Source organism: Muscardinus avellanarius (genome assembly GCF_963383645.1).
Source record: "Muscardinus avellanarius genome assembly, chromosome: 12".
NCBI classification, from domain to species: Eukaryota; Metazoa; Chordata; class Mammalia; order Rodentia; family Gliridae; genus Muscardinus; species Muscardinus avellanarius.
Window position 1 is genome coordinate 76,163,994 of NC_137798.1, and position 27,589 is coordinate 76,191,582.

Consider the following 27,589-nt stretch of genomic DNA (forward strand, 5'->3'; position numbering starts at 1 on the left):
TGCTTATGTTTATATTGTATAGTTTGAAAGGTGTTTTAAGAAATAAGGGGAAATATAATTTCCGAAGCTGGGATTATATTGCTGTACTGTCATCCTTGATCTATGGTAGGAGCATTTGGGGATATGCACAGTTTATGCTTGCCAGTCATACCTTGTAAAAGCAAAGCTTTATATTACCTCTTACTTTTACAATTAAAAAATGTGTAATAGCCAGGCATGGTATTAGACACCTGTAATCCCAATACTTCGGAGTCTGAGACAAGAGGGTCACAGGTTTGAGGTCATCCTCAGCTACTTAGTGAGGCCTTGTTTCAAAATAAAAATTAAAACAGGGCTGTTAATGTAGCTTAGAGGTAGAATACCCCGAGTTCCATCCTCAGTACCAAAAGAAAAAAAGTAGCGTAACACCCAAATTCTAATATTTATTCTCAGGGTGTCTTCCTTGATTTCTTGGTTGTGTGTTTAGTGGCATTATATATCTGTATAGAAATCTTGATCTTAATGATCTCCTGAAGGGAACACTACATTTGGTGCCTAAGTAAGTATCCCCAGTATCATGAGTTCCTTTCAGCCTGCGTGGGTCCTGTTGAAAGTAGTGGTCTCAGTTTTCCTGTGTAAAGCATATCACATCCCTTTTCTCCTGCCTGCTCCCTCCCTGGCTTGCCCAGCCTCTGGGAGCCTACAGTCTAGTCCTCAGTGCATATGATGATTCCGCCATCGCCTTGCCCAGCGAGGCCTCACTACAGCACTCATCTCTCTTTCAGCTCATGACCCTGAGAGGTTCTGTCCTGGAAGATGCCATTCCCTCAACGGCCAAGCACTCAACAGCCAGGGGACTGCCGCTGAAGGAAGTGCTGGAGCACGTGGTCCCCGAGCTCAACGTGCAGTGCCTGCGCTTGGCCTTCAACACTCCCAAGGTCACAGAGCAGCTCATGAAGCTGGATGAGCAGGGGGTGAGTGGCTTTCAGGAGAGCACATTCCTGCCGCTTCAATTTCTTGGATTCCAGAATGTAGCCTATTTCGTTTTTGATGGGGAAAACTATACTATTTATTGAGAAGGATTATTTTTCTGTGATTACTCATTTTCTTTTTTCTTAAGTTTATAAACTGAATATTTCTTATCTGTTGAAATTCTCTATGCCAGAACTGAAACTGGGGTGTGTGTGTGTGTGTGTGTGTGTGTGTGTGTGTGTGTGTGTGTTGCTAGGGATTGAGCCCAGGGCATTCTGCCTCTGAGTTATACCCCAGCCCTATTTTATTTCTTGCTTTGAAACAGAGTCTCACTACGTTGTCGAGGGCCTCACGAGTTTGCTGAGGCTGGCTGCAAACCTGCCATCCTCCTGTCTCAGCCTCCCAGGTACTGGGAGGACAAGCGTGTCCCACCACACCCAGCTCGAAACTATGTTCTTAAGCTGCATTCAGCTTTTTGAATAGTCTTCTATATATGCAGTGAATGTTTAATGCCTTGAAATAAGTAATAATGGTAATAACAAGTATAATAATAGTATTACATTAATAATGATGAATGCAGTAATAATGATGGCTAACATTAATGAGCATTTTAAGCAGGCTGTGTTCTAAGTGCATTAAGGATGTTATCCTATTTCCTTTCCCAACCCTAAGAGAATGGTATGTCATCCCATCTTAGCGATGAGCAGTCTGGGGCACAGAGAGATTACATAACGAATCTACTTGCACACAGTTAATCAGCTCTGGAGCCAGAGTATGAACGCAGTTTGCCTCACAGTCTGTGCTGCTAGCCAGTGTTCATCTTTCTTGGATTCAAATGTCTATTAGAACCATGAAAGATGCATTTTAGCCACAATTTTTAAGTATATAACATTTTAAAATTTGGGTCCTAATCAGTAACAAAATTAAAATGTTCCTGATTTTTCTTCCTCCATACTTTCCATCCCTAAGTTTGGAGGCCCTTTGGTCAGGGTGCAAATGCATAATAGAATAATCCAGATAGAGGGTGAGAAGGGACCAGAAGGAGTCATGATCTGAAACCATCACTAACCAGAGAATGTTATCCACATTCTGCTTTTGTGGATAGAGTAATTTCAGCACAGGGTTAATTCTTTAGCTGTTGCATTTCTGGCCTTTCAGCCCTATCGTACCCCAGCAGCAGATAAAAGTAGTTTTAACATCATATTAAAAAAAATTCTTGAAAAGTATAATTGGACCAAATAATGTCAATTTGTAAGCAAATTTTGATATTTCTTTAATCTAAAATATTTTATTAAACAAAAATAAAGCTTCAGTGCCTATTTATTCCTTTAATTTATCCAGTGAGAATATAAAATGAGCCAGTAGTAGAATTTAGCTCTTAAACTTCTTGCTTTTTCTGCTTATTTCACTTTCATAATGCATAGCTAATGTCTATTCCATGTATGTATTTAGAAAGTATCCATGTTTAAAGCATGTAAAGTTGAAGCACTTTGAATATGTTAGAAGATAACTGGTACATATAACTTAACTATTATGAGCTCTGTTTTTCAGTAAATATTCTGGCCATTTATTCTAACAAAGAGTAGAAAAATGCTGATTAGATTCAACTTCATTGATTCCATTATTTCAGTTGCTATGCTTAGCAAGGAGAACAAACCTATTTACTCATTGATAATATAGCCACATACTTCATATTCTAAATTTATATTAGAACAGAATATTTTCTATAAAGAAGGTATTTATTATAATTTTCCCTTGTTTTAGTGGTTATACTAACTATAGATGTTTGGATTTCTGGCACATTTTGTGTCCTGCATTAGCAATGGCAAAATGTTGGACTGCAGATGGTGCTGATCTGTGATGAACATTTCTTCAATGCAGAGAAGATATGAACAGTATAATGAGTAAACTCAAATTTATTTAATTCACAAAATTGGCTGTCATTCTGTAATTGTGGCCATCCTATTCTTAGAGATATTAAAAATCCCTTCATAAGCTATAATGATAATATATGACAATTGTTTTTGCTTAATTAAAAATTAAAATTGAGCAATCAGTGATTCTTTCCAATTCTATTTGGGAGGGGAAAACAGTGCCTTAAATATGTTATCCCACTGAACAGGACTTTACTACCATGTAGTAGTTTTTGCCAGTTAGTAGGATCTAGAATTTTAATGTGCCATTATGTATAAGCAGCTCTTTCTCTGGACTAAAGGGCAGCACCATCTGGCCTGTCTTGTCTCTTCTGTCTCCATTCATAGGGTTCCCAGCCAGGATTGTCCTGGCATGTGGCAGACGACAGGTACACTTCAACTGGGAGCCCTGTCTTTCATAGGAAATCTCATTAATGCCTTGGAATGATTTTGAGAAACTGAATGTTTTAGTAGCTTTAGAAATACATATTTCAAAAAGAACTACATCTAAGTCAGTAGATTACACACATGAATCATTGCAGAACATTTTTATTTTCCACCTGTGTTGTCAGTGTTGGTGTAAAAAAATTAAGCTTTGTATATATCCTTGTATTTAAAGCAATTTATAGTATGATGATACCAGGAAAATACTCAAAGGAACTTTTAAGCCTTCCATTCATTTATTTATTTATTTATTTATTTATTTATTTATTTATTTATTTATTTAGCGGTACTGGGGATTGAACCCAGTTTACCTCTGAGCTACAGCCCTAGCTCTACTTTTATTCTTTATTTTGAAACAAGGTCTCACTAAGTTTTGGAGGGCCTCACTAAGTAGCTGAGACTGGCCTCGAACTTGTGATTCTCCTTTCTCAGCCTTCCAAGTACTGGGATTACAAGCTTGCACCATCACGCCTAGCTCCTTCCTTTATTTTGTTTGTTTGTTTGTTTGTTTGTTTGTTTGTTTGTTGCGACACTGGGAATGGAACGCAGGGGCATTCTACCTCTGAGCTACAACCCATTTTTTATTCATTTTTATTTTTGAAACAGGGTCTCACTGAGTTGCGAGTGGAAGTGGGCTTTTCATTCAGTGGTAAAAAATATCGTTTTAGAAAATGATGTGCTTTATGGCTTAAGTTTTCACATTCTCCTCTCAGGTACCTTCCTGGACCTTGTACTGTCCATTCTCATCATGCTATAAAATGAAAATAAGATAAAACTAATGTGGCAGTGTTTTTACCCTGGCTAGAGTTTTGAACACTTTGTGCATTATGTTCTTAGGTCTTCATTTTTTAGAAAGTAGGGAGCAGCTCATGATTTAAAAAAAAAAAATTATATAACCTGGGTATGGTGGCGCAGGCTTGCAGTCCCAGCATTCGGGATGCTGAGACCGGAAGATCGCGGTTCATGGACAGCCTCAGCTACTTAGTGAGGCCCTGTTTAAAAGTAAAGAATAAAAAATAAGGCAGGGGTGTAGCTCAGAGATAGAATACCCCTGGGTTCCATCCCCAGACTGGCAAAAAAAAAAAAAAGCTATAAATATGTGTTTCATTAGTACCACGTCCTTACGACATCTCATGCATTATCTGCGTTAGTCTGCACAGACCCTGAGCGGTTGGGCGCAGTGACAGGCCTGTCTCAAAGTCAAGGAGTCTGAGGCTTCCTCAGGCTGCTCTTCTTTGCTCTCATCCTTTAATGATCCAGAACACTGGATGCAAATTCATACAGTAGTACCTTTCATTAGTAAAATTAGCAGCTTTTCCTATTTTTTTTAATATTTTGAATTATTTTGGTCCTTAAAAATACTCCATAGCCAGGCGTAGTGGTGCATGGTTTTAATCCTAGCTACTTAGTGAGGACCTTCACAACTTAGTGAGACCCCGTTTCAAAATAAAGAATTAAAAAAAAATAAGGCTGGGGTGTAGCTCAGAGGTAGAACACCCCTGGGTTCAATTTCTACTAACACACACACACACACACACACACACACACACACACACACACACACTATAAATTATAAACTTAAGAATTATAAACTTTGATCGTGCTTGGCGTGGTGGCGCATGCTTGTAATCCCTGTGCTTGGGAGGCAGAGACAGGAGGATCGCACAGGTTCAAAGCCAGCCATGTTGGCTTAAGAGACCCTGTTTCCAAATTAAAAAAAAAAAAAAAAAACTATAAAAATAAGTCTGGGAGTGTAGCCCGGAGGTAGAAGGGCTTCCAAGAACCCCAGTACCACCAAAAAAAGAAAGAAAAAAAAAAAACACATACACAAAAAGAATTTCATTGTTAAAATCAGCTATTTTAATTATATGGCTAATTCATTTACTTTTTAAGTTTGAATTTACCATATTAGATTCATTTTTTCAGTTGTCATAAAAAAAATAATCTACTCAGTGCAAGAAAAATAAAAGCTTGACCTACCAAGCCCTGTTATAAGGAGTTTGCATGTGTGTAATACTTAAAACAATGCTGGGCACATAGTGAACATTTAAGACATTTTAGCTCTTGCTGATAAGTGACTAGCAACAACTTGCTAGTCAACCTTTACATGCATTATCTTATTTAATCTTCATAAACATCCTAGGAGCAAACTCCTATGATAGGTAATGTATTAGACTTTTACAAGTAAGCACGACTATTTCTTAAGTGTTTCTTAGGTACCACTGTTTGTAGCCTGTTAAATACTGCAGAGAATGAATAGGCTAGTAAGACACAGACCTCATCCATGAAGGAGACAAAGTGGTAAATTACTGTAATGAGTGTTGGGTTAATATAATGACTGTTGGTCTTAGCGTCACCAGAGAGCAGTGGGGACAGGATGTTGCAATTAGTTCAGTGGATCAGAACGAGATGCACCTTGGAGTCATCAGGCCAGAGAATAAACGAGGGTGGCTCAGACTCAGAACAGTAAGAGCAAAGCACCCTGGAACAAAAGCATGAGGTGTTCCTGGCATGCTCCAAACCAGGTGAGCAGGAGGCTGAGGCACCTGCAAGAAGTAATAAGAATAGATACTTTTGATTGAGCAATGACTAAGCCCAGTACGTCTGAGGCAATTTGCCTGAGTTATTTTAATTATTCCTCGGGACCCTTTTTGGAGGTGCTGTTCCTTTTCCTGCTTTATAGACGAGTGCACCGGGGCACAGAGAAGCCAATCACAGTTAGTCTGTGGGAGGCTGGGCTTGGGTGCAGACACACACCCTCCAGAGCCACATTACTTAACAATGCATTGTGCACCCATTTCCTTTTCCCTCCCATGAGTTGGGAAGAAACTGGAACAGAGGCTCCTTATTTCAGCAGGCTTTGATGCCCAATATTGGTTTTTGTGTGTGTGGTACTAGGGTAGAACACAAGAGCCTTGTACCTCCGAGCTATACCCCCAGCCCTATTTTTAAAATTTTTATTTTGATTCAGAGTCTGTCTGGGTTGATAGCAGTCTCACTACTTGCTGAGGTCCATGAACTTGCAATCCTTCTGTCTCAGTCTCCCAAGTACTAGGATTACAACCGTGTGCCACCATGCCCAGCACTTTCAATGCCCAATATTAAGTGCAATATGTTAAACCCAAGTAAAATTGGAGTACGCTGTCTTATAAATATTTAAAGCATAGTTGTTAGTTTGTAGTGAAGAAATTAGTAGGCCTGTTTTCATTAGGGAGGAAATGTCAGGTTTCATGTACATGATTGTGATTTTGTCTACATGACTACTTCCCTTGTTTGTCTAGATATTTATTAAAAATGCATCAAAATAAAAACATTTATTGAGTTCTCGGTGTTCTAAGTTACCCTTTAAATTACTGAAGTTAGACTAAAAGGAAAAGTAAGCATATTTAAGTCTGCAATTTATATCAAGAATGGATATAAGGAAAGAAGGAATATTTATTCCATAATAATTAATACTGATCTTTTGATTAAGGACATGAGTGAATTCTCTGCTGACTCAGTGTATTCATCGCCATGTTGTATTATTTCATTGTAAAGGTAAATAAATGTGACCAGCCACTTTTCTTTTTTGATTTGAGCAGCTGGTTTCGAAAATGACCCAGAGGGAAAACATTCTTTCCAAAGCCAATTTTCTGTGAGTGACACTATAGCAGAACAGTTGTCGGCCCTACAGTTTAAATCTTCTCCTAGACTGCCTCAATAGCTGATGTGTGCTTAACGAACATCCAGGTGACTACCAGATCATGTCCTGACAGCTCATGGACTTGTACGTGCAGCCTCAGGAAGGGAGCGGACCTGTGAGCCGTCAGGCCGGGGGAAGAAGGCAGAGGCAGCTGCAGCTTTCTTTGTCCCTTCTGTGTACAAGTAGTGGTGACTGTGTGCTGGCCTTCCTTGTTCCTATCCCTGTCAGGCTGGATTGGTTGACAGGATGGAGACCTTCTTAATGAAAAGACCCCCTGACTGGCTGACTGACAGCTGTAGCATGTGGGAGACGGGGGCAGTGTTACTCCTCGCAGAGATGGAGTGCAGCAAGCCTAAGAGGGACAGTGCACTTGAAGATAGAACAATAGAAATCACTAAATTTGAACAACAAAGAATAGATTGAAAATAAAAGGGATACTCAGGATTTGTGGGACTAAAACTTGTATCATGGAAGTCTTGGAAGTAGAAGAGAAGGAAGGTAGGCTGTGTAAGAGTATTCTAAAAAGTGATAGCTAAGCCGGGCGTGGTGGCGCACACTTGTAATCCCAACATTCGGGAGGCTGAGACCGGAGGATCGTGGTTCGCGGACAGCCTCAGCTACTTAGTGAGGCCCTCTGCAACTCGGTGAGACCCGGCTTCAAAATAAAGAATAAAAAATAGGTCAGGGGGTGTAGCTCGGAGGTCGAATGCCCCTGAGTTCCATCCCCAGACCCACAAAAAAAAAAAAAAAAAAAAAAAAGTGATAGCTAAAATTTTCCCAACTTCCATGAAAGAACTAAATCCACAGTTTGAAGAAGCCAAGTAAAAGCCGAACAGGGTAACTCAAAGAAGCCCATGGCAGGACATATCATAGTCAAGATTTGAACAGTAAAGACCATCCTGGAAGAAGCAAAAGAAAAATTCCACCATAGTTATAAGGAAAAACTATTTAAATGAGCAGTTTTTTATCAGGAACCATGGGGGATGGCAGGAAATGGCACAGCATTTTTAAATGCTGGAAGAAAAGAACTGTCAACCCTGAGATCTATATTCAGGGAAAATATCCTTCAAGAATGAAGATCACATAAAGATGTTGTCAGCTAAGGAAAACTAGGAATTTGTCACTAGCAGTTCTACCATAAAAATGTGAGTAAAAGAGAAGATCTGGAACTTCAGGAAGGAGGAAATAAAGTAAAATTACTAGTGCTTTTGCTTTTGAGTGAGTCTCTCCTACATTATTTTGGCAGTTGAAGCAAAAACAATAACAATGCCTAGGGTGTTTATCAATCAGCATGCAGAAATTAAGACATTATTTTATATAATGGGGAAAGTAAGGAGTCTAAACAGCAGACTCAAATCTCATTGGGTTTCTTCCAGAGATGCAAGACGGGTTCAGTGTTCGCAATAGGACAGAGTATGACCCACCGCACTAGCATGGAAATTATAGTAACCAGAGGAAGAAGGGCAGGCACACGATTGACAAAACTCAGACCAATCCATCATTGAACAGAAAAGAACTTCCCCTTGATTAAAAAAAAGTCTGCAGAAGTCTACAGTTTATTTGATAACATGGCAAAAGACTAACAGTAACAAAGGAAAAGTGTATTCTGTCACCACTATTAAGTCAGTATTGTGCTGGGAGTATTAGTTATTCCAGTCAGAAAAGGGAAAGAAAAGAAAGAAATGTAAAAATGGGAAAGGAAAGAATAAAGTGTCCCTATTTCAGGTAACAAAATAGTCTATATAAAACACAAAGAACTTACAAAAATTTCTAAGAACAGAAATGTGTGTTCAGCTAGATGTATGATTCAGAGTCAAATTACAAAAAGTTAAGTGCATTTATTCTATGAATATTTGTAACTGAAGATAAAATAGCTGTGGTGTGTGTGTGTGTGTGTGTGTGTGTGTGTGTGTACTGGGGCTTGAATCTAGGGCCATTCTCTGAACTACATCCTGAGCCCTATTTTATTTATTTACTTATTTATTTTGGGGCAAAGGGTCACACTTACTTGCTGAGACTGGCCACAAACCTGCTACCCTTCTGTCTCAGCCTCCCAAGTACTAAGTTTACAAGTGTGAGCCACCACACTTTTTAAAAATAAATCCACTTTTTAAAAAGAGAGAATCTCTGTCAAAAATTTTTAACTTACCTAGCATCTGTATGCCGTTTTGTTAGTAATTCCCAATGAAGATATAGCTAGCATTTTTTGCTCTTAATATTTCCCCCAGTATCTTGTCTTTTTTTTTTTTTTTTTTTGGAGGATAGCACAGAGACTTAGCTTTGGGAAGTAGTTAAGAGAGTTTTGTTTATGAAAACCAAACCAAAGTGGATGCTACTTCTGGTTAAGATTAAGTAAGAAGGGTTGGAATTTTTCTTCCATATGAAACAGCCTTGAAAATGAGACAAAACTAGGAAACAGTGGTTCTTATGAAATAGAACCTTAGCAACAAAGGTCAGTGAAATCTAAGAGTTTTGCAACAATTGAGGTGAATCCTAAAATCCTCGAGCAGTAGACTGCCTCTTTGCTGAGAGGTGAGTCCCCGGAGGCCAGAGGGCTGCAGCTTGCAGAACAGAGCCGCAGACGCCTCTCCTGTCTCCCTCAAGTTGGACACTTTTTGTTCTCCCGCCAACCAGACTCCGTACCTCATTAATTCACAGGGCATTCGGTGGAATCTCAGAATGCTTTTGCCTCAATAGTCAGGCCAGATTATCATTATATTAAATCCTGCCCAAGTACTACTACACAGTTTAAAGAAAGCACTTGAAAGGATCATACTATTTCTAAGTAATTTAACACATTCCAGAACAAAACTCAAGAGTACTCATAGGAAGAGAATGGCATCAGAAATGCTCCCTTCCAAATAGAATACTTGAGGAACACAACTATATCCAGCACCCAGAAAGATAATATTCACAATGGAAGACAGATGGTTCATGAATGGATCAAAAATTACAAGCAGAAAAATATGGCCCTTAGTAACGGAGAATCGGCTCACATCAAAACCAACTACAACAGTAACACAGATTTCTCTTCATATATTCAGGAACCTGGAGCAAAGTTTGGACTCGTTAGAGATCTGAGAGACTGTGTGTGGGGGGGGGGGGGCTATACTCCCAGCCATTTTTTTTATGTTCTTTGGAAACAGGGTCTCTCAAAGTTGCTGAGAGCCTCACTAAGTAACTGAGGCTGGCTTCCAACCTGTGAGATCCTCCTGTCTCAGCCTCCCAAGCTCAGGGATTAAAGTTACAAGTGGAATTATAGGTTCGAAAAGTACAACTCTAGATAGTAGTTTTCAACAAATTAGACATTGTGCAAGAATGGATTAGTGAACTTGAAGACAAAGCAGTAGGAATAATTAAATACAGAGCAATGAAGCAAAGCAACAAAAGAAGAGCATGAATGTGTTGTGAGACCACTTCACCTGGCCTGGCCACGCACAATAGAGTCCTCGGAGGAGCTACAGAGTGCCTAGAAATTATTGAGAAATAATATTTCTATATATAAAAAGAAATTAAAAACTCAGATTTAAGAATAAGAAATATGCAGAAAACTGTACCAAGATACACAATCAAATTATTTAAAATCAGTGACAAGCCAGGCACTCTTGTAATCTCAGTACTTGGGAGACTGAGACAGGAGGGTCACAAGTTCAAGGCAAGCCTCAGCTACTTAGTGAGGCCCTCCACAACTTACAACTTAGACCCTGTTTCAAAATAAAGAATAAAAAAAAAAATGCTGGGGGTGTAGCTCAGAGGTAGAATGCTCCTGGGTTCTATCCTCAATACCACCCCCCCACCAAAAAAAAAAAAAACCAGAAAAAGAAAAAAAAAATCACTGATAAAGAGAAACCCTTTTCTTTTTTCTTTTATTAGTAGTACCAGGAATAAACCCAGGGCTTTGTCATGCTAGGCAGTACTCTACCACTAAACTATATCCCTAACCTATTTTATTTGATTTTGAGGCAGCATCTCACTAAATTGCCCAGGTTGGCCTTAAACTTGTGATCCTCCTTTATTAGCCTCCTGTATAGCCAGATTACATACATGGGGTATGGACCCCAGGTAAAAGACTATCATAACTGTGGCCAAAGGGAAAATCTTAAATGGATCTTCAGAAAAGAGGATATCCAATAACCCAATAAATGTAGGGAAAGATACCCCACTTTCTCATTCAATAGAACAATAATCCAAAATAAAGTACAGTGATAACTTCCCAAAAATATTTTATCTTTATCCTTTTTATTGTTCTCAAACTTTTCAGTCTCAGAGTCCCCTTACTGTCTTAAAAGTTAGCAAGGAACTTGTGTTCATTTACCACACTAAAATCTAAGTAGATGTTTTAAAGTATTGAGCTATTATTCATTTAAAAATAGTAATGGTAAACCTATTACATATTAACATAAACATTTTTGAGAAAAAATCTAAAAAGAGAAATCCGTGAAAGAAGAGTACTGTTGCACATTTTTTGCAGATCCTGTACGGTGGCCTGAATTGAAGGCCGTTGGGCTCACATCTGCTCCCGCCATCACTGTTGCAGTCAGTTGTTTTAGTTGGAGTGGATGAAGAAAATCTGGCCTCACACAGATATGTACTCAGGAAAGGAAGGAAGGAGTAGCCAGGCGCAGGGGCACATGCTGTAATCCCAGCTACTCAGGAGGCCGAGGCAGGGAGGATTCACGGCCAGTCTGGGCAATTTAGCATGACCCTATCTCAAAAGAAGAAAATAAGGGCTGGTTATATAACTCAGTCCCCAGTATGGGAAGGAGTGTTTAATGGCCTTTCAGATCATTGTGGATTTTTTTTTTTAATGTAACACCAAAACAGCACAAATGGTAATTTCGTAAAGATAAATAACAATGTAAAAGCTGAAACCATAAACATACTGTGCACTTTGAACAAATCTTTCACTCATGCATGATTTTATAACTTCACATGTCAGTCGTTTGAAGAATATGGTTATCTTATGCAGATTTTTAAGTGTTAACTAAGTTTGCCATAATGAAAATATCCCACTTCAGCATAAACATTGATCTAGAAAAGTCTTCAAGAGTTGGTAATCTCTCAAGCTCTCCATAATAAGTACAAGTTTTCCAAAATTTAGTTTTTGCTATAAAGCTTGAATTTTATAATTGGTAAGAAGTATCATTAGTTGTTTCCCCTGAAGTAATAGGCTCCCTTTATTTTATTTTCAGGAAAGTATCTGCCAGATAGGCAAGTCTAAATAATCATAGTCTGTCTTTTGGAAGTTCTTTTGAATAAAAAACTTTTAATTATTTTGTTATTGCTGCTATAATAATTTATCCCCCATTAGTGCTTAAGAGGGAAGTCTGTGTTCTTGTTTTGTTGTTGGTGTTTTTTATAGCGCTGGGGAATGAACCCAGGGCATTTTACTTCTGAGATATACCCCAGCCTTATTTATTTATTTATTTATTTATTTATTTATTTATTTATTTATTTTGGTGGTGCTGGGGGTAGAACCTAAGGGCTTTTCTACCTCTGGGCTATACTCCAAGCCCTATTTTATACTTGATTTGGAAACAGGGTCTCACTAAGTTACTGAGAGCCTCACTCAGTAGCTGAGGCTGGCTTTGAAACTGTGCGAGCCTCCTGTCTCAGCCTCCCAAGCATTGGGATTACAAGCGTGCGCCACCATGCCCGGCTCTTTTATTTATTTTTGAAACATACTCTGAGTTGAAGAGGGCTTTGATAAATTGCCCAGGCTGGCATTGGACCTGCAATCCTCCTGTTCTCAGCCTCCCAAGCACTGGGATTACAGGCATGCAGCTCCACATCCAGCTGAGCCTTCATCTTTTTGCGGCTTCTAGATGCTTTCCACAGTTCTCTGTGTTTTGTTGTTTTTGTTTCATTTTGTTTGTGTGAGTGTTGTTTGCTTATTTGTTTGTTTTTTTCTTTTGGTACTGGGGGTCGAACCCAGAAAGAAGTGTTCTACCTCCAAGATACACCTCCAGCCCTTTTTATTTTTTATTTTGAAAGTGAGTCTCTAAGTTGTTGCATAGTTCTCTGCTCACAGCACCTCTCTCCCTTTACAAAACTGTAAATGCTGCATCCTGTGTACCCTGCTTCCGTTGTTACATCTCTTTTGTTAATAATCATCTATCATCTTCTGCCTCTGTCTTCCACTTAAAAGAACCTTTTTGTTACTGAGCCCACCTGGAGGATCCAGAATACACTCTCTAATCTGCTGATAAACAATCTTATTTACATCCTTAAACATAGTTCTCCTTTGCCAGGTAGCATTACCTAGTCACAGGATACAGGGATGATGATAGAGGTATCTTTAGCAGATGGTCATTCTGCCTGCACTGACTTCTCTAGTGAAGCTTGCAGCTCATTCAGAGGTGCTCCCTGCTTCAGAGGTGCTTCAGAGGTGTCCTACTTCATTGGGAACAAGTGCTTTTTATGTATACTCCCCATTTTATCATAGAATCTTAAAGAGAGTGTCACATGTCTGAGTTTAGTAAAAGCAGCATGTTATTGCTTCATCCTTAAGGAATGTTTGGGGGTGATGGTGAACAAGAATGCAGTGATCACTGGCATGATGAGGTTCTGCTGGCTCGACCCCTGTGTAGTGCCTGCAGCATGACGTGACTCACCATCAGTGAAAAGGCTAGGGGCCTCTTGATATTCCTAGGAAGAACGTTGGGGTATCACGGGCCTCCCCGTTGGAGTCTCAGAGGCCCCCAAGTCCATGGGCTGCACTTGGAGAACTGTTGCACGAGGCAGCACCTCTGGTGTTGCACACCTCTTACAGTTCTTAAACATTTAGTATTAGAGGGTTTGTAACAGGATTGTTCTCATGATCTGTATGGCCCACTGTCCTCCGCATGGTCATGCCACAGGTGAAGACAGGATCATGCAAGTCTTTTTGAGAGATCTCTGAGATCTTGGTTATTCAATTTTGTTCCAATCAATAAAAGGCTCTGACGTTTGCCATCTCTCTAGGAATTTCTGACTGTACAAGTCAGATTGCAAGTATAGGTCGACTGTCCCTTAATCAGAACACTTGGGACCTAGAAGTGTCTATAATTTCAGGGTCTTCACATATTGGAATGTTTGCAAATATTAATAAACATCACTAACCCACAAATTTGAAAATTGATTTGTCCAGAGATCTAAGACATTTTACATTCTACCTGACACTCAGAAACATTTCAGATTTTGCACAATTAGAGATGTTCAGATTAGGGATTCTTAATTTATACCTGCTTTGATTCTATATTGAAGAAAGAGCCACTTTATACAGTTGGTTTGCACTTGTGGTCATGCACATCGCTTTTGGTAGGTGTTTGCTGAGATTCAAGACCCTTAGATACAGCCTCTGTTCTATTGGACCGGCCACCATCATTTTTCACAAACAGAAATGTTCGGTTAGTGTCCAGACACTTATATTAGGCCTTCATAACAACAGCTGATCTCAAGCATGAGATTATAGTCACATTATTAAACGATCCAGAGATTATCCAGAGCACAGCCCAGCCTATTCCCACTGTTACTTTATTTTTAGCACCCCTTTAAGTATTCTTTATTCATATATACAAACCCACACAGACATACTTGTGTTTCTCCAAGAAAAAAATTACCATTTTACATATAAAGCCCCAGATCCCCTCCCAAGCCATGGCTGTCCTCCACTGGCATTCCCTCCTGGGCCTTGAATGCTTCTTGTGACATTTACAGGACTCCCCCTTCCCAATGTCTCCTGCTCTGGCAGGGAGTATGGTTACTAACGAAGGACTAAGGAGCCTGAGTTCAGAGAATGCCACCTATATTTGATTTAATTGGAGTGGAAATCAAGAATATAGTCATGTTGTCAGCCTAGGAGGACAGAGCAGGCGACATTTGGCACAGTTTCAAACTGGAAGAAGAAATGTGACATTCTAGCAAATTTCCTAATTTCCTTAAAAAGAAACATTCCTTTCAAACTAGCAGAACCAGTTTTTTTTTTTTTTTTTTTTTTTTTTTTTTCTTATCTGCAGGAGGAGCTCCACAGGGATGGGATAGTACAAACAAGGGCACAGTGTTTCCATGGCCTTGGAGTCTGCTGGTCCAGGCTCTGGGGAGGCTCCTTATCTTCTTTCTACTGTGAACTGTATTTTTTAATAGATTAATGGATCCTTTTGAATGTTGCACAGTGAAATCTTAGACCTTTATCTAAGGAGTTTTTAGAAGGCATCCACAAATCCAGTGTCACTGTAAGTCTTCCCACGGAGCTAGTTGTTGCCTGCACATCTGATCTGGAAGGCAGAGCCACACAGCATAGACCTCGAGCCCCGCCTCCTCCAGCTTTCTTTCTTTCTTTGATAGTTCTCCCTGCAGGGAGAAAGTCAGATGCTGCTTGGTCCTGAGATCTGTCTGCATTAAGACTTCCTTTGTAACAGACTTGCAGCCTACTGCTACCTCTTTGTTTGGAAAGCCTGAATAGGGTACTCAGCTGACTCTTAAGCCCAGAAAAAACCTTTACCTGTGGGAGTACCCCTCCCCCGGCCCCGAGCAGTACCCACATCCAGGCATTAGAAACAGGTTTTACTTGGCTTCCCTGTCCCTTAAGTGTAGTATCCAGAAATGTCCCAAATGTTTTCTCTTAATAATTAAAACGAAGTTGCAGTGATATCAATTTGTATGCTCATTTGATACCACTATATCCAGCTTTTTGCAAGTTCCAAAGACTAAACCCTACCCTTCACCCACAGAAGCAGGTAGAGAACAGTCAGTTCTCTGCCCTTATAGAACTCCCGGGAACTCCGGGCCCCGAAGGCTGAGTTGGGAAGGAAGGAGGGGACACAAGCGAAGGATCACCCCCGTGACATTTTCTGTGTGAGCACTATGCTGAACCATTGATTCAGAAAGGTGAAAAGGGAGTTTAAGTTCATTGTCCCTCCCTGTAAAATGACAGGGTCTGGGTATGTTTTAGAATTCGAATTTTTTTAAATTTTAGATGGGCAATAAAAGGTCATGTGCTCTTTTATTAATATTCCTAGTAGCATCTGAATAGCACCTCATAGAAAACACAGTAATATTTATGCAAGGGGAAATATGAATATTCTCACAAAGAAATAAAAAGGACTAACCCCAGCCCTTATCAAGTTTTGCTACCAAGTATGTTGGTTTAGATTTGCTTAAATTTACCTTCCAGCTTCAGAATTGCAAAGAAAGGCTCATGGACCTCCGTGTGCCCTGATAGAAGTAGATCAGGGCAACGGTGTTCTGGGTCTGCTGTTCTCTGACCTGCCCTTTGCTTATCTGTCGAACATGTAGCATCTGCTTGTGGGCTGTTGTGAGACAAGAAGGTAATGTGTATTGGACGCTGTTCATGGTATTTGGCACATAGTAGATAATCAGTAAACACCAGTTATTAAGATGTCATGTCATTAGATACAATGGTGTGCACCTACAATCGGAGCTACTTGGGAGACTGAGGGAAACCTCTTGAGTCCAAGAGTTTGGAACCAGTCTTGGCAAGCCAGTGAGACCTTGTTTCTTGAAAAAGAAAAAAATTCTAATTCTATCTTTTCCTTGTCCCCTTTCTTTTTACTAGATAAAAACATTGATGGAATAGTTGCAGTGCAACACTGAAAATAGGATTAAGTGCTAAGAATTCTCGATGCCACTAGAGAATCAAAAATCTAAAGTTTCATATTACAAACTAATTTCTTGTTAAATGCTTCGTGTGTGTGTGTGTGTGTGTGTGTGTGTGTGTGTGTGTGTGTTACAAGGTGAACCCTGAACTTCCAGCATTCTGAGCAACTATACTCTACCACTGAGCTATAGAGCCAGCCTTCCATGCTTCCCTTCCTTCTGTCTTTTCTTGTTAAACATTCTCTAAGCAATCCCCCCAGCAATTTTTATTTTGAAACAGATCTTGCTAGGTTCCCATGCACTGGCTTAGACCAGGCAATCTTCCTCTGTCAGCCTCCTAAGTACTGGTATTGTAGGAATACTCCAGTGCCTGGCAGCCCAATTGGTTAAATGTTATTTTATAACAGGGTCTTGGAGCCAGGCATGGTGGCTCATGCTTGTAATCCCAGTATTTGGGAGACTAAGATAGTACGATAGCAGGTTTGAAGCCAGCCTCAGCAGCTTAGTGAGGCTTTCAGCAACTTAGTGAGACCCTGTTTCCAAATAAAATATAAAGCAGGTCTGGAGGTGTAGCATGGAGGTAGAAGGCCCCTGGTTTCCATCTCCAGTACCACAAATAAATAAATAAAATTTAAGATTAAGTAAAATATTTAATTAAGGTATTTTAATTAAATATAATATTATAATTAAAATATATTTAATTAAAATAATTAAATAATTAAAACATATTAAATTAATTTAATTTAATTAATTTAATTAAATTAAAAATAATTAAAACATAGTCTTGAAAGTTGACTATGCTGGCCTCATATTTGCAGTCCTCCTGCCTCAGACTCCTGAGTATCTAGGATTATAGATGTGTGTCACCATGCCCAGTGTGACTAGACTTTTTGTGATGAGTAATTGTCTTGATTCATGATATATTTAAATCTCTTGCATGCTGAATTTTAACTGTATTTGAGCAAAAACTATTTACCACCAGTTCATTTGGCACTATGAAACCCCTTTCTCTCCAGGTATTTAGCTTTTAGAAAGATATCTGGGAAAGAAGTATCTCTAAGTACATTCTTTATGGTGCTAGTGTTCTAAAAGAGATATACCATGGCTTATAATTTAATATATTGGACAAATGATATCAGGTGACAAATCTAATATTACCAAAAAATCAAAACGAAGAAAGGGTATTAATGTACTTGTTAGTAGAAAACACTTTGTTTTATATTATGTTTTGTAAGCTTGGCATGGTGGCACATACCTATGATCCTAGTACTTGGGAAACTTAGACAGGAGGATCCTGGGTTAGAGGCCAACCTCAACAACTTAGTGAGACCCTGTTTCAAAGTAAAAAATTAAAAGGCTTGGGGTAATCTAGAGGTCAAATGCGTGTGTGTGTGTGTGTGTGTGTGTGTGTGTGTGTGTGTGTGTGTTTTATAAAGTATATCTCTGCTTTTAAATTCATAAAGGATTCATTTCTCATAAGGAAGAGATCACTGAAAAAGATTTTTTTGTTGTCAGCTTGTTTTTGCAGAGCCTCATTTTGTACTTTGTAATAATACATTAAACATCCTCAAATATCAACGTCTGTTCTCATGAAGTATAATCCTGACACACAGGGTATTATAATTTTGGGGGCCTTTTTTTTTAATTCATGAGGGCTATGCTTGCTCCATTATAATTTTGGAATCAGAAACAGAATTAAAATAAAAGTATTTCAAGAGAAGAAAGATGTTTGCTATTTGCTGGCCATGTGCCCTACAGGACTTATTAGCACCTCAGTGGGACAGAGCGTATCAGCCTGGATTTAAGTGTATTGTATTGTCGCCTCCACAGCTGAACTATCAGCAGAAAGTTGGCATCATGTACTGCAAAGCAGGACAGAGCACTGAGGAAGAGATGTACAACAATGAATCAGCAGGTCCTGCCTTCGAGGAGTTCCTTCAGCTCTTGGGAGAACGGGTTCGGCTAAAAGGATTTGAGAAATACCGCGCACAGCTTGACACCAAAAGTAAGAACTACTTATACCCTCCTTCCAACCTTGTTTCCTCCTGTCGTGCTGATGTGCGTCTGTAAAAATGTCCATAAAACGACATTGCCATTTATTTCAGGAAACTTGTCAATGGGGGAGAAAAAGCCAGAGTGGAAGGACACTGCAGCAGACTAGTTGAAGAACATAAGCAAAGTGGCTAGGATTGAACTCTGCAAACTCATGTCATCAGGCCTGTGCAGGGAATAAGGCAGTGGGCACACAGTCGCTGCAGGGTAACACTGCAGAGATTCATTACAGTTAGCTGAATGGTGGGGTGACTGAAAACCATAGAAATTTACAGCCATCTGTGGGAGCCCTAGAATTTCACTTTCAATAATTCATCTCATAATTTTCACGCTTAATCTGTATAGTCAGCTTTTATATGTTTCTATTTGTTTTTATATTCTTTTAATACCTAGGAGGTTCTCTGTTGTTTCATTGTTATTGTTGTTCATTGTCTGTATCTTCAAGAAAATAGGCTTTTTAGCTTTGCTCTTAATTTGGCTTCTAAAATATGTTGATTAAAAGCACAGTGATGAAGCAGTCTACTTCATACTGTGCGGGAGCTGATACACTTGTGCGCTCTGTTCCCCAGGTTGTCAGTAAAATAGTTAAATCCTCAGATATCTGTTTTGGTTAAAGTATGTTGACTTCTGCTTCATGTCTACGTTGAGGTTGTTTTAAATTTTATCTCAGAATCCATCCACAGACACCTGTGACCTGTTTTTCTTTGAAAGGGTCTTTGGATTAGGACATCTGTATCGCAGTCTATAGTAATCTCTCTGATTTTTTTGTACAGGAAATTAAATAAGGAGTTGAGTCATGAAAACAGAAAAGCATTCATAAACTCCACTGCAGGGAAGAATTTCCTGTTGCCATGGTTTTGCTGTTGCCAACTTGGAAACGACATGCAGGAGAGACTATTAAAACCCATAAATAGCCTACCCTCTTAAATATTATTTTAATGTTCTATACTCTGCTTGCAACTGCATAAAATGTTAAATCTCTATAGACCCTTTTATCTAAAATATTCTGATATTTACCCTGTACAGTTCATTCATATTGTCCCAATTTGTTGTGTGATATAAATTATCATCACAAAGACCAATTGGAAAGATCTGAGATAAAAAATATAAGCTTCCTGATTCTAAAACAAATGGTTAGATTGGGAGTTGATAAAAATGTGTATTATTAAGCTGGGTATGGTGGTGCACACTTGTAATCCCAGCATTTAGGAGGCTGAGACAGGAGGATCGAGGTTTGATGATAGCCTCAGCTACTTAGTGAGGCCCTTTGCAACTCAGTGAGACCCTGTTTCAAAATAAAAAAAAACAGGACTGGTGGTGTAGCTCGGAGGTAGAATGCCCTGGATTCCATTCTCAGTACCGAAAAGAAAAGAAAAGAAAAAAGGAATGTTTTTTTTTTTTTTTTTTGGTGGTGGTACTGGGGTTCCTGGAAGCCCTGCTACCTCTGGGCTACACTCTCAGACCTATTTTTACATTTTTATTTGGAAACAGGGTCTATTAAGCCAGTGCGCGCAGCTGGCTTCGAACCTGCGCGATCCTCCTGTCTCTGCCTCCCAAGCGCGGGGATTACAAGCGTGCGCCACCATGCCCGGCGTAAAAAAGGAATGTTTATTATTGTACATTTATTCATTCTCAGCCACCTCTTCTTGACGAAGGGAAATATAAGAAATGTATTGCTGGGATATAGTTAAGCAGTGTGGCATCTAGTAAGGTAGTGAAATAAGCAAAATAAGCACTTTGGACATATTCTGCCCCAGTATCCCAGTAACTCTGAAAGCTAAAAGGAGCTAAGCCTGGATTGGCGAACTGCCAGGAGCAGCACGATTTTAGAATTATATAATACATTCAGCAAAGAAGTGTTCTTTTTTTTTCTTTGAACCACTCTTTCTGGAAATTACTTCAGCTTTTCAAGACATATCTACTGAGGAGCTGTTTCCTTTCCTGCCCTTTCAGAGTATGTGTTAGTCCATTTACATACTCTATACAAAATACCTGAGGATGGATAACTACAAAGAAAAGAGGTTGCGTTAGGTCACAGTTCTGAAGGTCTGAGAGCGTAGTGTTGAGAGTGTGTGTGCAGCAGGTCACTTGATGAGACAGGAGGCCGGAGATGGGAGGTGCCAACCTTGCTTTTTTTTATAATAACCCGTTTTTGTGGAAACTAATTCACTCTACAAGACCAGCGCTTGTAGAGTGAATTACCTCCCAAGAACAGGGCCTCCGCTGAGCTCACCACCTTCCACTAGGTCCCATGTTTTAAAGGTCCACCACTACTTAATATTTTTTAAATTGTATTTATTTATTTATTTATTTATTTATTTTTATAGTACTGGGAAATGGAACCAGGGGCATTCTACCTCTGAGCTGCAACCCCAGCCCTATTTTTTATTCTTTATTTTGAAACCGGGTCTCCCTGAGTTGCAGAGGGCCTCACTAAGTAGCCGAGGCTGTCCATGAACCGCGATCCTCCAGTCTCAGCCTCCCGAATGCTGGGATTACAAGCGTGCACCACCACAAATGGCTTCCACCATTCCTTAATACATTTTAATTAAATAATTAAAACACTGGGACTAAGCCTCCAGCACAGGAACCCTTCAGGGACACACCCAAAACAAATCCAAACCAGAGCAGGTAACAAATTTCCTAAAGTGAACATACATGAGGAACTGTTTTTGCTTGGAAGTCCTACAGAAGTCAATACGCAAAATATCTCTCTTACTCCAGGCTTTAGGGATAAAAACTAGGGAGTCCAATGGTCTCACCCTTTAAACCTATGCTAAATGATAGTAGATCACCAGAGTAGGCGAAAGCCAGCCTCCACACCTCACAGCTTCTTGCTGGCTGCGATACCCCCGAAGATAAGACCTTGCTCTGCGTGCTTTGCGGCAGTCTCACATTTGGTCTAACTTTAAATTTTGTGTCCAAAAATTTTCTCCCACTATGATCTTTACACAGAAAAAATGCTTTCAAGAACAAATGCTCTTTTTTCCTTTTTTTTTTTTTTTGCGTGTCTGGGGATAGAACCCAGAGGCATTTGACCTCCGAGCTACACCCCCTGCCCTATTTTTTTACTCTTTATTTTGAAACCGGGTCTCACTGAGTTGCAGAGGGCCTCAGTAAGTAGCTGAGGCTGTCTGTGAACCGCGATCCTTCAGTCTCAGCCTCCTGAATGCTGGGATTACAAACGTGCGCCACCAAGCCTGGCTTGAACAAATGCTCTTAAAGAATTATTCCCACTGTAGATCTCACTTGAATCTTTAGAATTGTAATTTTCATCTAATTAAAATATTACTTGTCAGTATTTACTTATTTTTTGTTCTCCCTTCTTTTCTCTGAGTCTTCAGCTTGTGTTGTGTCCCACCAGTGTACCCCAGAGTAATTAGACCCTGTTTATTTGTTTTTTAACCTTTTCTTTCCCTCTGTGCTTCAGTGAATTTGGAAAATTCTATTAATGCATCTTCAAGCTCATTGTATTTTTTATATTGTCTTAATTTATTGTTAATTTACTATAATGAAATTTCTATTAAAATATTCTAATTATAGCCAGACGTAGTGGCGCATGCTGCAGGCTGAGACAGGAGGATCCGAGTTCATGGACAGCCTCAGCTACTTAGTGAGGCCCTTTGTAACCCAGTGAGACCCTGTTTCAAAATAAAGAATTTTTAAAAAGGGCTGGGGGTGTAGCTCAGAGATAGAATGCCTCTGGGTTTCATCCCCAGTTTTGAAAAAAGGAAAAAAAAGATATTCTAATTAGCAAAGCCAGAAGTTGCAATGTTTATCACACATTGGCCTTCCATTCTCTCCTCATTATATTCACTTTCTTTCTGTCTGTCTGTCTTTCTGTCTGTCTGTCTGTCTGTATGTGGTTGGAACCCAGTGGCACTCTACCTCCGAGCTATACCCCAACCCTATTTTTTATTCTTTATTTTGAGACAGGGTCTCACTGAGTTGCAAAGGGCCTCCCTAAGTAGCTGAGGCTGTCCACAAGCCAGGAGCCTCCTGTCTCAGTCTCCCAAATGCTCAGATTACAAGCGTGCACCACCAGGCTGGGGCTTTTTTCTTTTAATGAATGTTCTCTTGCTTTGGAGTACATTGTACTACTTCATATGTTTGGTTATTTGCTATTACGTATTGTGAATGTTTCATCATTTAGTGGGTGGATTTTGTCATTTTCTTGAAAGAGTCTAGTTTTAAAAATAAAAGGTAGGCAGTTAACTTATAGAACAGCTTAATCTTCATGAGTTTGTTTTTAAGTTTAGTTAACACATTACCAAGAGTAACCTTTAGTGTCTGGCTAATTTAGTATGAGGTCCAACTCTTTTTACATCTGGTTTGCTGTATAGTCAGTTAGGTGTCTCTACTGTGGCTGGTCAGAGAACAGATGTCTTTCAACTCTGTGAACCAGAATTGTTTGGATTGCAATTCTTTGATAGTTCCTTCCCTGATAGTTGTTGTCGTTTTTGTTGTTACTGTTATTGTCTCAGTGCTGGAGATTGAACACGCCCAGCCCTTTTAATTTTTTTTTTGAACCAGCATTGTTAGGTTACTGAGAGTTTCATCCATTGCTGCGTCAGGCCCGATCCTCATGTCTGAGCCCCCACGTACTGGGATTGCAGACACGGCCATCGTGTTCAGCTGCCCTAACAGTTCTTCTTTGCGCAGTTTGCCATTCATTTCGAGACTCAAGGGGCCTCTTAGTCAGTGTTCTGCACCTTTTTCACTCTGTGGTTTCCTCTGGATACTCTGCCTAGCAGGTCTCAGCCACCTCACACTTCCTCAGCTCCAGCCTGCCATAGCTTTCCCCTTCAAAGAAAGCCCTGCTCTGTACCATTGGCCTGGGTAGAAAACTGGGGGCATCATGGGCATCATCTTCTTTTCATTGTTTACTATCAAAGGCTGATTGAAAATAGTTTCCTTGGGTATTTTATCAAGGTTTTTGATTATTTACAATGAAAGAGCACGTCCTATGTCAAGCATTCTGTATGTCTGAAAGCAGAAATCCCAGTTGTTTGATATCCATATGTGTAATTATTTAATTCCCACATACTGCTAGCTACCAGTTATCCCCGTTACAGAATTGACTTCTTTTTGCTAACATGCCTGTGATTGGAAAGCTAGTAAGCTAGTAAGCATTAGGAAAGTACAGCAGGTCCTGGTGGTTTTTTAATGAAATGTTCAGTAAGAGCACAACAGTGACCCCCAGGCCTGGCCTTTTGGCTCTGTCTTCCCCAGCCTCAAGCCCTTAAACTAAAGGTACCCAAACCATCTCATGAGAGAGCTCAGCCTGTCATGTGTTATGATTATGTTTGGATTTTAGGACTTCTGTGGAAGAGGGAGAAGCCAAAAGAGTGAAGAGTTGGTGCGACTATTGAACCCTTTTTTTTCTTTTTCATAATTATCTGTACAAAGTCCATATCTTGCATCAGAAATGAGGACTTGTAGCAGATAAATAAGGTATTAATAAACATGTCACAGACTGGAACAGTTCTGCTCTGAAGAGATTTTCAGTCGTGGATTTTTTGCCTCCTATCTTATTTTCTAATTTGGATGGAATCTCTAGGTAATCAGCGTTCCCTCACACTACAGTAAATACAGAAATAAGCTTCTCCTCAAGCAGTGGATTATTGGCAGTCTGGAGGCCACCCTCATTTAAGCCGCGCACACGGACTCTTGTTTGGGGAGTCGTGTCCGCACTGAGTTTTGTCTGTCAGGTCAGCACTGCAGAGACATCCAAGCCTCTTACAAAATGCGCCCTCAGAGCCCGGTCCTCATTCACTTGCGGCTAAGCGCTGTTGTCCCCGCCCTTTTTCAGCAATGTTGTAAAGGCAGTTGGGATTCAGGGTCTTGGAATAGATTTAGTCAGTCTTTCATAAAGGAAATAAACTCTTCTTTATTAGGAATATTTAAAATCTGCTAGGGAAGGGATAACACCAGCACGGCTTAAATGCTTTACACATGTAAAGGGTTATTCAGCATTTTAAAGATTGCCAGTCAAAGAAAAGGATTCTTTCTTTGGAAACTACACTTGTAACTTTAACTGAGAAAAATTTTAAATTCTCTTTAGCATATTTACTTAGCTAATACTCCCAGATACTTTATTTCACTTAATCCTCACAACAGTGAGACTATTAAGGAGCATAGAAGTAAAGCGACTCGTTTCTGGTCATTTGACAAGGGTTACTGTTGGCATTCCAGTTCAGATCTTCCTGCTTCCAAGTGAAGGAGTCCATGTCATTGCAGGCATCTTGCAACATGGGCAGTGGGTAGGTGATAGCAGTAGCTGACTCTGAAGTACTAGCCCCAAGCCAGCTCTGTCCTTGCGTCCTGTCAACATTATCACTGCTGTATTCAAAAATCCTAGCCACACAACATAGAGAAAAGAAGATTGATTTGCTCATGGTTTTTTGGAGATTCCGAGTTCAGTCCATGTGGATCTCGGCATGGCAGCAATCAGCAGAGAGTTAGAGAGCAAGGCGTGCTCTCACGTCATGGAGGTCAGAAGCAAGAGGAAGCCAGCAAGCAAGGGGATTCAAAAACAAAAGCACAGTCCCTAAGGCCACACTCCCAAGGACCCCCTTTCTCCCACCTGCCTAGGTTACTGCCCTGTAACCCCCTGGATTTACATGAGATTATAGCCTTTGTGACTTAATTGTAATGACCTTGAATATACATGAGTTCTTCAGGGAACATCATATATCTAACCATAACACCCTGTCTCTTGACATGTTAGTCATCTTGAGAAGCCTTGAGTCCCAGGTAGCTTTCTCGAACTAGCAGGATGAATTGGCCTGCTGTAAGAAAGAGTAGTACTGCAAACTCTTCTTGATTCTGTCCTCCCTGAAGTAACCTATCTCCTGACAGGGCTAAAGATACGTTTTTAAAAATCAGTAAATATAGCCGGGCGTGGTGGTGCATGCTTGTAATCCCAGCATTCAGGAGGCTGAGACCAGAGGATCACGGTTCGTGGACAGCCTCAGCTACTTAGTGAGGCCCTCTGCAACTCAGGGAGACCCGGTTTCAAAATAAAGAATAAAAACTAGGGCAGGGGGTGTAGCTTGGAGGTCAAATGCCCCTGAGTTCTATCCCCAGACCCACAAAAAAAAAAAAAGAAAAAAAGAAAAATCAGCAAATATGTCAGATGCCAGGTGGAATTCTTGGCTTCCCCCAGATACATTATTCATAAGTTAGTGAAATAGTAGCCCAGGGACTGAAATATAAAACATGCCTCAAATACACGCCAGTGTTCCAGAAGTACTTACCTGGCTCCTGTTGTTCGTGTGCACATTGGCTTCTCTATCTCCATATCCTAAAGCAAGGTCTCACAGATGTGCGATCTGACACACCATAGGGTTCCTAAGTGAATGGGCCCCAACAGCCAGCTAACAGTTTACAGTTGTTTAAACCATGGATAACAGGCAGTCCCACTACCTAGCTGTGATTTTTGTCTTGTGTTTGTGTTCTCCTTTTCTCCTTGTGTTCTTACATATGTATGTATATATGTATTGTGCTGAGATTGAACCCAGAGTCTCATGCATGCTAGGCAAATGATCTACCACTGAGCTATACCTCCACTTCCATAGATTTAAAGCTAGGAACTTTCAAAACATCAGGTTACATAATCTTATTTTCCTTCATCTCGCTTTTCTTGTTTTGTTTTATTTTGCAGGTCTGGGGATGGAACTCAGAGGCATTTGACCTCTGAGCTACATCCTCTGCCCTATTTTTTATTCTTTATTTTGAAACAGGGTCTCACTAAGTTACAGAGAGCCTCACTAAGTAGCTGAGGCTGTCTGTAAACCCGGATCCTCCAGTCTCAGCCTCCCGAATGCTGGGATTACAAGCGTGCACCACCACGCCCGGCTTGCTTTTCTTAAACATATCCTTTAGTGACCAAGAAAGAGTTACATGAAAGTCTGCATACTTTTTCCTGATTCAGATTCATGCACATGTACCTTTATCATCCAGGCATTCAACTACCTAAAAGCAAAAGAGTCAAAAGAGAGTCAAGGATAGTTAGGACATAGACTGTACCTTAAAATTGCTATTAGAAGCTTGCTAATGTGTTTAATCCCATCTTCAAGTAGGAATGCTTAATGTATGACATGATCGCTTACCTCTCTCCTTCCCCCTTTGTGTGTGTGTGGTCCTGGGCATTGAACCCATGGCTTTTCTACCCTTGAGGTATAGCCCTTACTGTTTTTACTTTGAAGTAGGATTTTATTGTTTTAACCCTTGTTTCATCTGGAAAACTTTTTAACCTATTTCCAAAATGTTGGAAATTATTAGTAAAATACTAGGATTTCCAAAGATCCCCAGAAAAGGCTGGTCAGGTAGCATACTTTGTATGAAATGAGACATTAAGAAAAAAAACAGGACTAGAAACAGAAAAACAAATTATCTTCAGGGTTGTCTTTTATATTAGTTTTCCTCACTGGTAGTATTCCTTTTCAAATTAGACATAAAGCAAACAGTTATAAATGAATACTAGTGACAGTCTTTTTTTCTAGTTCGTTAATTTTGCTTAAAAATCCCCTTGAAACACATGTGAGTACACATCAAAACTGACACATTTGCCTCAAAGTTTTAAAGTGTACTGATCAGTTCTGCAGATATTTATAGCAGGGGGGTCCTTAGCAATAGGTTATTTCATCCTCAAGACTAATCTTAAGCAGTTCAGTTGAATGCTTTATTCTAGTAACATGCCTTTTTTTTTTTTTTTGGTTTTTTTTTTTTGTGATGGTGACTGTTAACATTTATAACTACTTTACTTAGGTAGTTATATGTTGGTTCATATTTTTTCATTGCTTTGAAAAGTAGTCTTTGTTCTATTTTTAGGTCGTTTTTAAGCCTTTGCCTTTTATACCAGCTTCAAAATTGAGATCCTCCAGTAAGTTCAACCTTGAAGCTCAAGACTCAAGAATGTGTTGCTAAAGCTGCCTGAAAGCCACAG

The 27,589-nt window shown here is 39.8% G+C and overlaps 1 protein-coding gene across 7 annotated transcripts in view; it reads left to right on the forward strand.

The window, feature by feature from the left end:
* The window catches only part of SIPA1L1 (signal induced proliferation associated 1 like 1), a gene marked incomplete at both ends in the record, with an annotated part of 137,863 nt that overhangs the window by 27,303 nt on the left and 82,971 nt on the right, over positions 1-27,589 (forward strand). For all 7 annotated transcript variants that reach the window (XM_080706880.1, XM_080706881.1, XM_080706879.1 and 4 more), the window contains 2 exons: positions 765-953; positions 18,418-18,592. In XM_080706880.1, coding sequence (XP_080563006.1) covers positions 765-953; positions 18,418-18,592 — 364 coding nt within the window. The remainder of the gene's footprint in view (positions 1-764; positions 954-18,417; positions 18,593-27,589) is intronic.